The 13245-nt window shown below is 45.2% G+C and overlaps 1 protein-coding gene across 4 annotated transcripts in view; it reads right to left on the reverse strand.

Moving 5' to 3' along the window:
- The window catches only part of TLN2 (talin 2), a 439345-nt gene that overhangs the window by 111636 nt on the left and 314464 nt on the right, over positions 1-13245 (reverse strand). For all 4 annotated transcript variants that reach the window (XM_030318033.1, XM_030318034.1, XM_030318031.1 and 1 more), the window contains 4 exons: positions 5886-6094; positions 4689-4808; positions 3475-3672; positions 2279-2418 (listed from right to left, as the gene is read on the reverse strand). In XM_030318033.1, the coding sequence (XP_030173893.1) occupies positions 2279-2418; positions 3475-3672; positions 4689-4808; positions 5886-6094 (667 nt within the window). The remainder of the gene's footprint in view (positions 1-2278; positions 2419-3474; positions 3673-4688; positions 4809-5885; positions 6095-13245) is intronic.

The raw sequence follows: 13245 nt of genomic DNA on the forward strand, positions 1-13245 counted from the left end.
GAAAGCTTTATCACCTGGTCTCTGGGGCCCTTCCTCAATGTCACCACCAGGGGGCCTTCAGACACCCACAGAGCCAGGACAGCAGCAATATTCCTTGAGGGCCTGGGTTTCCTTCCTTTTCTGGCTTTCAATTTACACTCTCCCCTTCTTCCCATAATTTAGGAAAGTGAACAGCGCGTTCTAAGTTGGAAACTATAATTTTGAAACGACGCAAAAAATCGAAGATAATGAAAAACGTCTGAGTTCGGATACCTGGAAACATCAGTTGCCTTATCCAAAGGGTCTTTGTAGGAAAAAGAGGAATCAAGAGAGGGTTTTATATGAGAAACAGCTGCTCAACAGAGGAGACATCACTCCTTCCTTTCTCATCCCCTGCCCCTTGGAGGGCACTCACTCACTGGCACAGTCACAAAGCCTAAGATGGAAGTGGGGAGAGGGGAGGGTTTTTTTCCACTTCTAGTGGCTCTGACTATTGTTTGAAGCTAAAGTATATACACCTAAGGATAACTGTTTTCAAGGGAAATTCTCTAAAATTATCTAATTGCCTCACCATCCGCCAAAAAAAAAAAAAAAAAAAAAAAAGCACTATATGTCAAGAGAGGACGAGACAGGTTTTAACCATTATCACCAAGATACCTTAATACTGAGAATGGACAAGAACCTAAGGATGATGTAGCACATACCCCCATTTTGCAGATGGGAAAGTTTAGGCAGGTTGAGCACTCCAGCCAATGTAACCAAGCGTGCCAAACATTCGAGCCTGGACTAGAATTCAGCTCTGACTCTGAACTTAGCTTGAAGAGACAGGCACTGAGCACCCAGGAGAAAGACATGAAAAAAAACCAATAAGCAAGCAAGCAAAGTCAAGTTTAAAAAGAAAAACTGAGAAGTAGAATTCAAGCTATGCATTTTTTTTTTTTAAACGTTTATTTATTTTTGAGACAGAGAGAGACAGAGCATGAACGGGGAAGGGGCAGAGAGAGAGGGAGACACAGAATCGGAAGCAGGCTCCAGGCTCTGAGCCATCAGCCCAGAGCCCGACGCGGGGCTCGAACTCACGGACCGCGAGATCGTGACCTGGCTGAAGTCGGACGCTTAACCGACTGCGCCACCCAGGCGCCCCCAAGCTATGCATTTTAAGAATCACTAATCTTCGGGGCGCCTGGGTGGCTCAGTCGGTTAAGCGTCTGACTTTGGCTCAGGTCATGATCTCGCGGTTCATGAGTTCAAGCCCCGCGTCCGGCTCTGTGCTGACAGCTCAGAGCCTGGAGCCTGTTTCAGATTCTGTGTCTCCCTCTCTCTCTCTGACCCTCCCCTGTTCATGCTCTGTCTCTGTCTCAAAAATAAACATTTAAAAAAAAAAAAAGAAAAGAATCACTAATCTTCACATTTTGAAAAGGCTTCCAATTATACTATATATTCTAGTTGCCCACATCTCATCTGTTAGTGCTGTTAGCTTTCCTATGTATCAAGTTATGTCAAGGAATGCTACGAAAACATGCATGCCTACAGGACCAGAGAAACATGCAACACCCTACTCTCTTGGTTCAGGAAAATGAGTGTGGGTTTGCTTACACAAAATCTGCCTGGGCTGTCTCTGCACTTTCTCCACGTACCAGCATTCAATCACCCGTTAGTGAGCCACAGTGGCCGTAGAACAGATGTTGTATTGTATTAACCGCTTCCTCGGGTGAAAACAACGGGAAAGCAGGACACGGACAACATCCAGAACTCAGGCTCACGTTTTAATATTTCTCCCCAAACAATTTACTCCCACCCCTACCCCATTCATCCTAAACTGGAGCCCTTCTGCAAGTGACAAACAGATTATGTTTAAATCCATCTAATTAACATCAATGCCAGGCACATAGTAAGCGCTCAAGAAAGGTTGAAGGCGTCGTTGGGTGTTGTGGGCTTTTTGTACTTTGCACTATTTTCTCATTTTTTTTTCCAGTGGGCATATATTACATTCATAATCCCAAAGATACGACACTACTTTAAAAAAGTCTATTTAAGCCATCATGTTTATAAATCAATGGGGGCCTTAAGCCTAAGCAAGCTGAAAGGCTGTAGAAGACAGAAGACCTCTTTAGTGGGGAAAGCACATGAAAATAAGCCAGTTTAATCAAATGCCAGAGTCACGACTCTACCTCTGACAACAGAGAAACAGCACCTCGTCTGTGTTCAGCGACAGAAGCGCAGCAGGATGTCAGGCACGGCTCTACAACAGTGACATTATTTAAGCACACACGAAAGCACATTCTGTTTCCCTTCTTACCTTGCGGCAGCAGCCAGGAGATTTTTTGCATTGGGGGCTCCTGGATCTACAGAGAGAGATTTGGCAGCTAACAACAGCTTGCTGGATGCCATAGAGATATTCTTGAGGTTTCCAATCACTTGGATCTGGTCTTCTTTTGTCTGGAAAGTCAAAAGGAGGCAGAGTAATTAGGGACTGTCCATTTCTTCTGGGAGGCATTCAGAGAGCCAGGAGTACCATGTTCGAATGGAAGCAAGTTATGGAGACCGCATGTAGCCCGGTGAGTCTGCAGAGGCCTGAATGGTCGAGACGGTGCCCAGTGTCTACTCTCCCCCAAACAGATACCCTGACCAAGATGCACGCAACAGGACAGAAATCCAGCCCCAACTGGGTCAGCAGAGAGCTGTGCTGTCTCACAAGGGCAGGCATTAGAAGCGGGGGAGGGAAGGAGAGAGAGGGAGAGAGAGCACATGCACACCAGTGCACAGACCAGGCCAGGATTCCAGCATCCCGCTCAACAATGCTGGAGTTGTCGAGCAGCTCGTACATCTCGGCCTGGCACAAACGACTGCCACTGTCTAGATATTCAGAGCTGACCGCAGCCTAGAAGTTCCTGATTTGAGAGAAGTCTCATTTCTCACCTGGCTTACTTACCACCTGAGAAATAACCATTTGTAGATAACACAGCAAGCAACACCCCTGGGTGTCTCCTCTAGGCAGTTCACAGGAGCTCAAGAAAAAACAGCTTTGCAAGCTGACACCAGACCAGTCATGTCCCCTTGTTCTGAACAAGGGTTTTATCTGTTCATCTCAAGGAGGTAATTTTTAATCATTCGACACTTAGCATCAGACACAATCTCCTCAAATGGGCCCAGCGAACCTCAAACACAAGATTTCTCACCATATTATACGACCTATGAAGCACAGGACACAGAGCTGCCCTCCCTGCAAAAAGCAGAAATAAACCATGAATGCTGCTGCATGATCGTGGGAAAAGTTATCCGTCATCTCTAAGAAGCATTTCACACATAAGCTAATAGCATCTTTAGGAATGCCAGGCCTGTGAGGTCACAGAGTTTCCTAAGCAGCAGAGAAAACGCATCGGTGTGGTCTGCCGACAGGTTCCCTATTCCTGTTTGTCCAGCGGGCCCTCAAGGGTGAACAGTCCATCAGAGGATAGGCGAGGGTCAACCCCAGTCAGCCACCGCCACACTCACCTGAGCCTGCCCTGCCATCTCAATGCCAGCATCCAGGAATTCATCGAAATCATCACTGAACTTCCCAGAGGCTGCGGCCAGCTCTCCGCTCTGGCCCCGGGTGGCATGGACCACTTCCCCAGCAGACTGGTTCAGATCAGCCGCAGCTTGGTTCAGTTCACTCTGGGCCTCCTGGAAAGGCTTCGTGCTTGGAGGTAACTGCAGGGGGAAGAAAGGCATGCTCCATAAGAAGTTTTACTTTGCGTGGTGGAAATAAGGAAGGCGCCATGGAGGGAAGGAGGGCTCTCCAGGGATGCATTTCTGAGTCACCTAAACGAAAAGTCTCTGGTCTGAACCCACCTATGTGAAGTATGACCTGTAACATACCAACGTTATTTCATTCACTGAAATTTACTTGAACACCTCGTCAATGCTAGACACAGTGGATTCGAATATGGTCTATCCTCAGGGGCTGTGGTCTCCTGAGTAGCAGAGCCAGGACTGACACGTGGGCAATCTGACTCCAGGATCCATGCTCTGAACCATCACTCTATTTCGGATGGAGCCTCTCAAAGCTTTAGCTTTCTAGAACACAAAAGCAGATGCTGTATTAAACCTCAAATCCTATTCTTCCAAACTAATAGCCACCAATCAGTAACCTTTGCTAACACAGCTTTTACGTGGACCAGAAGCATCACTGGCGGAACTGCCCTAAGTTCCAGAGAGGTTAGGGCTAGGCTCTATTAGTCACATTGCATACGCGGCTTGCATAGCTGGTATGTGCCAGGCACCCGGCAGAGAAGGGATGGATGAACCAAAGGCCCCCACTGAAAGGGGTGCCCAAAACAGCAAACAGGCTCCAAGATGCAGTTCCTTAGACAACTTGCTTTCTCAGTGAGTTCTGGACACACATGTCCCTCCACCACCTGCCTGTGACTGCCTGTGATGTCCTGATAACAAGTCAGATGATCACATACCCACCTTTCCTGTTTTCACCGGGAGGATACAAGAGCAAACAGCAACAAGGACTCAAAGCAAAAGTCAACTTGAAAAGCTCCGCCTGGGAACTTTGCTCATGGAAAAGCAAAACAAGGAAAGGCAAATTGAGAGGAAAAACAGGACTCCTAAAATGGAGGTTAGCTGCTCTGAGACCCCATGGAAAGGAGAAGACTCCTCTCACACCTACGGCGAGCCCAGTCCCCCAGGTGCCCCTTCTCAATGCAAAAACCTCTCACCGAGTCCACAAGCAGCTTCTTGCTGGACTCGCCAATGCTCTTCAAGGCCACGTCCACATCCTTCTGGCCAGGGAGACAATTCACGCAGTTATTCAAGGAGTGCGAGACGGCTTTGGCCACCTGAATACATGGAGGGAGAAAAGGTCTGTAAGAGAGTAGTTTCAGTGCAAACACTTGTGCAGATGTGCTGGGAACCAGCAGTGACAGTGCGCAGAGCTGAAAAGGATCGGGAAATTATCTGCCAGCATCCAGCTGACACTGTTTACCATTAAATCACCTCTTCTAGGCCTCTCACTGGGGTTAACATCCTGTCTTGGCAAAGGGTCTGACACGCTGATAAAGTACATCTCGTGCGCACCCCATCACCAAACACAATGACTCAAACACAGAACTCTCTAATATTACATCAGGTTCTACCACAAAGATATCCACTACCAAAAGAAACACAAAGAGCCCCCTTCCTGAGAGCCCTGTGGAGGCCACCAAAGTGGAAGGAGGCCTTGAATTCTTTGGGTCGCAGGCAGGCCTGTGGCTGATTTCTCTCTGTGACACACAGGTGCCATCACCCCCACACCTCACCCTGCTCAAGGGCAGGCGGGATGCTCTTAGCACTTCAGACTTGAACTTGGAGCTGTCCTCATGCTGCCTCTTTAGGATGTCCAAGGACTTGCTGTATGTACTGTTCTGTATCCTTAGGCAAAGGGTAAGGTTTTTGGAAGTGGGTTGTGTCGTGTCTTTTAACCTAAACCATCTTCCCAGTTTCCTGTCTAGAACTTTGCCTAGATGGTCTCTAGCCCACAGGTTTCATTAGGCAGGCAAAGACTCATCCGAAGAGGCAATAAAGGGAGTATAAAACTTTGAGCGGACCCACTAAGTGGACCTACCTAACCTCCCAGACTAGGAAGAAGAATGTATTTAAGCACACCTGGGCCCCAAGCAAACAAGCCGAGCGTCCTGGCTCCCGAAGTTCCAAGGACAGATTTCAATAAAGGCCCCCATGCTCTCTGTTAACTCAGTTGAGCAGATCTCATATGACGGGGGCTACCAGGCCAAAGTTAAAAAGTGGGTATCGCATAAGGCCAGCATGGTTATACTACTTGGGAAGGTCTTGAAAACACCCATCGTTGAGCAATGTTCACACCCGGAAAAGAGTGACCACCTTAGCGATGACCGCAATTGCCAATTCTGGGGCCTCACCTGGGCTAGTCTCTGCTGACTCTCAGCATCCCCAGGTGCAATCAGGGCCTGCTTGGCTTCCTGGATGAGCATGGCTGAGCCCTCCATCACGTCGCGGGCTGAATCTAACATGGCATGCGTAGCTGCGGGGTCGCTGGTGGATGCGGCCACTCCACGGGCAGCCTGGGCCAGCGTTTTCAGAGCTTGGGCTGTCTCTCTTGCAGCCACCCCTAGGGATAAAATGCCACCAGACTTTCTGTTAGACTCCATCTAAAAGCCATACTTTATTTGAAAGTCAGCCTCTAGACCACAGCTTCCTAGAAAGGAGAAGACCCTCTGACAGTGTGTGGTCCAGGTGGGCTCCAAATCACTTTTTATGAAATGTGAGTTGCTATGCTTCTCGAAGGAGCAGCCCATACCACCGGCTCTGGGCCAATGCAAGAGACATGTTGTAATAAGTGGCAGGCTAACAGCGATTTCTCTCTGGTTCCCGTCACACACTCTGCTGTGCGTGTCCACGGACCTGTAACGCCAAGTGCGTGGGATCAAGTACACAGATGGACCACTCAGACGCACTTTTCTTCCCAATTGTTTTTTATCAGGGCATGACTTAGATACAATCAAGCGAGCACTCCACATGTGCAGCTCAGTGAATTTTTACGTATGTTTACAGCTACGTAGCCACAATGCAGATGGAGACAGAGCATTTCCATCACCTGTCCCCTTCCTTGGTCAATAACCTCTCACACTAGAAATGATCACTCTTCTAGTTAGCCTAGTTTTATCTGTTCTTCAATCCCCTGTTGATGGAACCACCAGTATGCTGTGTCTGGTTTATTTCTCTGCCAGAATGCTAGGAGTTTCATCCATGCTGTTATATTCATTCCTCTGACTTGATATGTAGTATTTCATTGTACCAATTCACCATTTGTTTATCCTCTCTTCTGTGGGTGGACATTTGGACTGGTGTTTAGGGATAGTATGAATTAAGCTACCAAGAAAGTTCTTGTAACTTTCCTGCATTTGTTTCATGTATGTAAGTGGACATAGGGAATCATTTCTCTTGGATATAACCTTGGAGCGGAATTACTGTGTCTTAGAGGAAGTTTAGCTTTAGAGGATGCTACAAAACCTTTTCAGAATGGTTTTACTATGACGCGCTCCACCAGCAACGTATCAGAGTTCCAGTTGCCCTACATCCTAGCCAAAACTTGCTATTGTCAGATTTTTTTATTTTAGCCATTCTGGTGGGCATATGATCGTAGCTCACTGCGGTTTAACTTTTATATCCCTAAGGAGTAATGATGTTGAGTACCTTTTCATACACTCAGTGGCCATCTGTACATCTTCCTTTGGAAAGTGCCTGTTCGTCTTTATTTATTTTTTACTAATTTTTATTTTTCATTAATTTTTTATTTTTTAAATGTTTATTTAAATAACGAGAGAGAGAGAGAGAGAGAGAGAGAGAGAGAGACAGAGAGACAGAGAGACAGAGAGTGAGCAGGGAAGGGGAAAAGAGAGAAGGAGACACAGAATTCGAAGCAGGCTCGAGGCTCTGAGCTTTGAGCTATCAGCACAGAGCCTGATGCGGGTCTCGAGCTTATAAGCTGTGAGATCATAACCTGAGCCGAAGTTGGACGCTTAACTGACTGAACCAACCAGGCACCCCCTGCCTGTTAATCTTTAAACTCGCTTCTAAGGATGATGGGATGTGGAGATCAACTATGAATACAAACTAGTTGTTAAAAATTATAGTACCATCTGCCATAAAATGGACACGAACGTTCCTACGTGGCACTGAGGGCCTGGCATAGCCAAGCAGAAGATGAAGGCTAAAGTGCCAGAGCACATAACAAGAGAACCTGGACACCCTGAGAAATGCAGAAGAACCCACCTTAAAGCAGATCTCACCCAACTCCTTCATAGAGGAGGTCTAGCACTGAGGGGTATCTTGTCTGTGACACACTTTCAGAGGCAGTGCCGGGGCTAGATCTGAGGATTCTTAAGCTTCTGGGTCAGACTCTCTGCACAGTGCTCTTTGGGGTAGAGAACTAGGAGGGATTCCTGCTGGAACATACACCATCTGCGTGAAACTGACATACATCAGTTTCTCTTGCGCTCAGCTTCGAGGTGACGATTGTCTAAAGCTTCAGCGGGACGGTCTCTGGGCGCCTCTGAAGGGGGCCTTTACCAGCCGTGGCTTCTGCTGCATCAGCAGAAGCAGCAGGTGGTCGTCTCCTTATGGAGGATGAGGCGCCATAATACAGTAATGTGCGAGGCCCTGCATCCATAAAACAAGGCAACTTTGCAGCGCGGCAGACTTGCGAATCTGTAAATATTTAGTAAGTCACACAGCTGGGACATAACTCTACAATCTAATCAGGGCAAATTACAAAGCTGCCAATCCACCGTTCATCACCCGGCACTTCTGAATGCAACGTGCGGTATGAAAGAATTTTAAACAAAGCGTTTTTTTTTTTTTTTTTTTTTTTATGGCAAAGGGGTAGCCCAGAAGAGAAAACACAAAGATAAATAAAGCGAATGTGAAGGAGAGAAACAAGCGGAGTCGAACAGTCAATTCCTTTTTATGTTTAAGCTTCTGGCACAGGGTTGAAGGATGCCCTTGCTCAGAAAGGCACCAGATGTGGTTAAGGCCTCATCCACCTCTGGCTCTGTAGCTGATTAGCTGTGTGGCCTAGACTGCTGCCTTTTCCCTCAGGGCCTTGGTTTCCCACCAGTTTTAGGAGGCTGAGATCACTGCTCTGTTGAAAATTCCAGGCTGTGATTTCTCGACATCTCCCCTTGTCTTCCCATTTATTATATAGTCTCCTGAGTCCATGTCTATTTGAGCTCTATACGACTTTGAGAGAATGAAACATTTATCACGTACAATTAGAAAAGTCACATTTATGCAAAAATCATTTACTGAAAAACCTTTTACAGACCCAGACATTTTTTTTTAAAAAGGCAGAAACCAGAGGAGCTGAATGCCAAGAGCTTAGGCTAGTCTATCCCATGTGTTTTCTGCTGAGGAATCACTATGAAATCTCAAGGCACCTCAGGGATCCTCTTAGGAGGAATCAGGTTTCCAAGGAAGAGGAAGCTACACCATCAAAGGAATGGAACAAGAGGCCAGGAGCCTGATGAACATCTATGGCTACATACGGCTTAGTTCACAGCAACATTCTCGATGGTAATGATGACATTCATCAGGGTCAGGTCTGCAGGCAAATACCACCCTCCGAACAAAAATGTTCGTATAGTCCAGGGTACATTACACAGCCAGAATTGCCAGTGGGCAACACAAAAGCAGACTGCAGTCTCAACGACCACAATGCTTTGAAGACACCAATTGTTTTCACGGTATTCTTGCTATCTGGATCTTAAATTACGTTCAGGAACAAGCATTAAGAAGATTCCTCAGCGATCAGCGATGCAGTGAAATTCTCTGTAATGGCAGCCACCGCTGATTAGAATTCACGTAGGTTGTGTGTAGACAGCAGTAGATGACATAGCAAGCTCACAGGGTAAAAACCTGGTATGCCACAGGTTTTTAATCTGTCATACAGGATCTGAAAAGAGGTCTATATGCCACCATATTCAGCCAAGCAGAAATGTGGTTTGGATACATTTGGATAGCAGCCCAACAAAAACACATCTGTGTTAGAATCTAGCCCAGCAGTGGCTGAGACCCAGGGAGACGCGGTCCACACGTACGTTCTCTCTCCTTCCTTACCAGCCATTTTCGAACTTACGAGGACTTGCCTCCAACAAGAAGAGTGACCCTGTTTTTCCCAGAGCCAATGGATGCTTCCCCTAAGCCTCTCTCTCAGGCAACTTTCTGGGTAGCAACTACCTCTCTGGCTCTAGACACCTCCCTTTCTCCAGGTTTTCTTGCTCTTTCCAAGGCTGCACATTCTCACTTCTTTCAAACATCTCCTTTGCTGCTTAGCCTTCTTCTTGTTAAATATTTGCGTTATCCAGAGTTACTTGTGATAATTTTTCTTGCTCTACCACTCCCTCTCAGCAAACTTGTTCATACTTCTTCAGTTTCAATTGTTATCATTGTATTCAACAGTTAAGGAACATCGTCTCCAGTCGAAACTTCTCTACTGAGTTTCAAAGGCAAATATCTAGCTGCCTAATGGGCACCTTGACCTGGAGATGCTTCAAACTGAATACATCTATAGTTGAATGTGGAATCCCTGAACTCCAGCCCACCATGCCTGCCCATAACCCTGTGCTTCATTCAGCTCTCAGGCCAAACACTTGAGTGTCCATGTTGTTTTCCTTACTTCCATCCCTGCCAGTCCCTGACCAGTCAACCAACAGCTGTCAGGTCTCTTTTTCTTTAATTCATCTGTTCATTTCTTCTGCAGGCCACTCCCATCTCTCAGGTGGATGAATGCAGCAGCATTCACCCTCGTCTTCCTGCCTCCAACCTTGTTTCCCTCACTTTATCTGCATAGGAGAGGAAGGGCAACCTATTTAAAAGGCAATCTAAACTGTGTCCATGGATGAAAACTCTTCACTGTCTTCACATGCTCTTAAGTTTTAAATTATTTAAGGTGGCTTACGAGGCTCTTTAGGAGCTGACCCAGTCTCCCTTTCCATCCTTAAGTTTTTACTCCTCTCCTGCTTGCCTTTTGCCTGAACCCTCCTCAAGGTCACTTGGTCAGTCTTTTCTCTTCCCTTTGGGACTTGATACACACTGTTCCCATCCCCCCAACCACCCATTCAGCGCCTGCCAAAACTAAATGGTGCTACTTCCAGGCTATTTTCACACACAGACTAGACAGTCTGTCATCCTAGATGTTATCAGTATCAAATGATGGAACCTATAAAGGAGTCTTCCCTCCATTAAAGAGGCATTTCATCAGCTGTCCAAGCTTGGCAAGATTCCAGAAAGGTGTAGAATTTCTTGAAGCTTGCATCTCCCATGTACCCTATGCCTTGTAAGAATTTATAAATACTTTTCCTTCTCCTTGAACACTAAATGAATGCTAAGCAATCCTTAAAACCCTGATCAGGTGGCCAGTTCTCTTTGACAGCTTCTCTTACTCTCCCGTTAGGACAAAATTCTTATTATTGCAGGTACTGTATTATACTATGGAGAACTCTTTTTGCACTCCTATTGTGCTCTGTTTTTAAAGTAATAGATACACAGAGTGTTAAAAAAATCAAAGAAAACCTTGGTTATCATAATGGCAGAATAACTTATTGCAGATAAGTTCCCCCTCATTGGAAAAATCATACAAAACATCTATTTGATGGCAGTGGAGAGAGACCAAGGCACTAAGAGGAATAAGATTTTATTTTATTTTAATTTCATTTTTTAAAAGATTATTTTGAGAGAGAGAGAGAGAGAGAGAGAGAGAGAGAAAGAAAGAGAATGAGGAAGGGGCATAGAGAGAGAGGGAGAGAAAGAATCCCAAGCAGGCTTTGCACTGTCAGTGTGGAGCCTGATGTGGGGCTCAAACTCACGAACCTTCAGATCATGACCTGAGCTGAAATCAAGAGTCTAGTGCTTAACTGCCTGAGCCACCCAGGCATCCCAAGAGGGACAAGATTTTAAAGAGAACAAAAGCACAGAGAGGGAGGTACAGTGCCACTTTTCCCTTCAAGGCATTCCTTAATTTGTAAACTGTTGCCCAGGAGCTGAGCAAAACTTCCTGCAATCTCATGGGGCTGGGAGAATTAAAAAGGACAGTTGTGAGCCCATGAAAGGCAATGTCCTTGGTAAACATCACAGATGCTTTGATGGGATGCACAAAGGGCTATCCCATAAAAAACAAACTGGAAATAGACCACACAGTTTCCAATCAGCTCCGTCCCTACCCATATTACAGTCATCTGCTTAGATGTTCACTACATGCCAGAAACAAAGAATAATCCTCTGTAGTGAAAAAAACACAATTCAGAGCCTCAGACCATCTCTTCAATTTAAAGTACCCATGTCTAGCATTAGATTAAAAAATATCAGCAACAGCAGGAGGTAAGACCAACGGCTGAAAACGGAGAAAAATGACAATGAATACAGGCCCACAGGTGATCCAGATATTGGAATTACTGGACCAGGACTTTCAATAACTTGTGATAACTATGTTGAAGAAATTAGATGGCAAGATAGAAAATTTCAGCATCCAAAGTTTGGAAAGTGCAAGAAAACTATCAAGAGGGTTTTATCAAACTGAAAAATAGGACATTTCAAATTAAAAACTCAGAAGAGGCTAAAAGCAGAGTAGACACAGCTAAGGAGAGGAACAGTGAGCTGCAGACTCATCAAAGGAGAATGCTGAGAAAAACACATGGGGAAGAAAAATCACAGCAAACATGGGAAAGAAGAAGAGGTAGGCTAAAGAGTGGAAATGCCCCATAGAGACAGTAACTGGAATCTTCAGAGAAGACAGAAAAAATGGGGCAGAATCACTACGTGAAAATACAGTGCTTGAGAGATTTCCAAAACTGATGTAAGATAACAAATCCCATTCTCAAACAGTACTAAAACCCAAGGCAGGATAAACACACGATAAAACTTCTTTCATTCAAAAAGCTAGTAGAGGGGCAAAAGAAAACCATATTACCTTTACAAAAGGACACTGACAGCTGACTTCACAACAGAAATCAAGAAAGCCAGACAACAATGGGATAACATCTTCAAAGGGCTGGCATAAAATAACTGCCAACTTAAAATTTTATAAATGAAATTACCCACCAAAAATAAAGGCACGACAAAGGTGGATGCAGACAAAAATGGACAGAATTTGTTACCAGTTGACTCGTACTAAGGCAAATGAAGGGACTTCTTCAGGCAGAAAGGAAATAATCCCAAGTGGTGGCACATGGGAGAAGCAGGAAGGAACAAAGAGCAATGGGAGGGGTAAATATGGAGGTGACTCTAAATGGATACTGACCAAATGAAACAATATGGAGACTGTATTGAGAAGACTGATATATCTGTGTAATTAAAACACACAAAAATGGCAATAATGAATGAGAGGGAAGAAAGGTGAAGGGAGTTCAAGTGTTCCAAGATTCTTGTACTGTCCAGGAAGAGGTGAACATACTAACTCATGTTAGACTTTTAAAATCATAGGATAGCCAATGAATATACAACTAACAAGCTCGTCAAGGGCAGACAGAAAGTAACAGATACATATGAATGTGAAGAAAGGCAAGAAAGGAATCCAGAACAGGTAAGACATTCAGAAAACAAATAGTAAAAGGCTAGATTAAAATCCCAATATATCAGTCATTACGTTATAGGTAAATGGAACAAATAGTCCAGCTGAAAAAAAAGATTGTTGCATCAACAACCCCTCTCTCTGCAAAACAACAAATACATGATGCTTATAACATACCAGTTAAACAAAAGCATATA

The sequence above is a fragment of the Lynx canadensis genome, chromosome B3, assembly GCF_007474595.2.
Source record: "Lynx canadensis isolate LIC74 chromosome B3, mLynCan4.pri.v2, whole genome shotgun sequence".
Lineage (NCBI taxonomy): Eukaryota > Metazoa > Chordata > Mammalia > Carnivora > Felidae > Lynx > Lynx canadensis.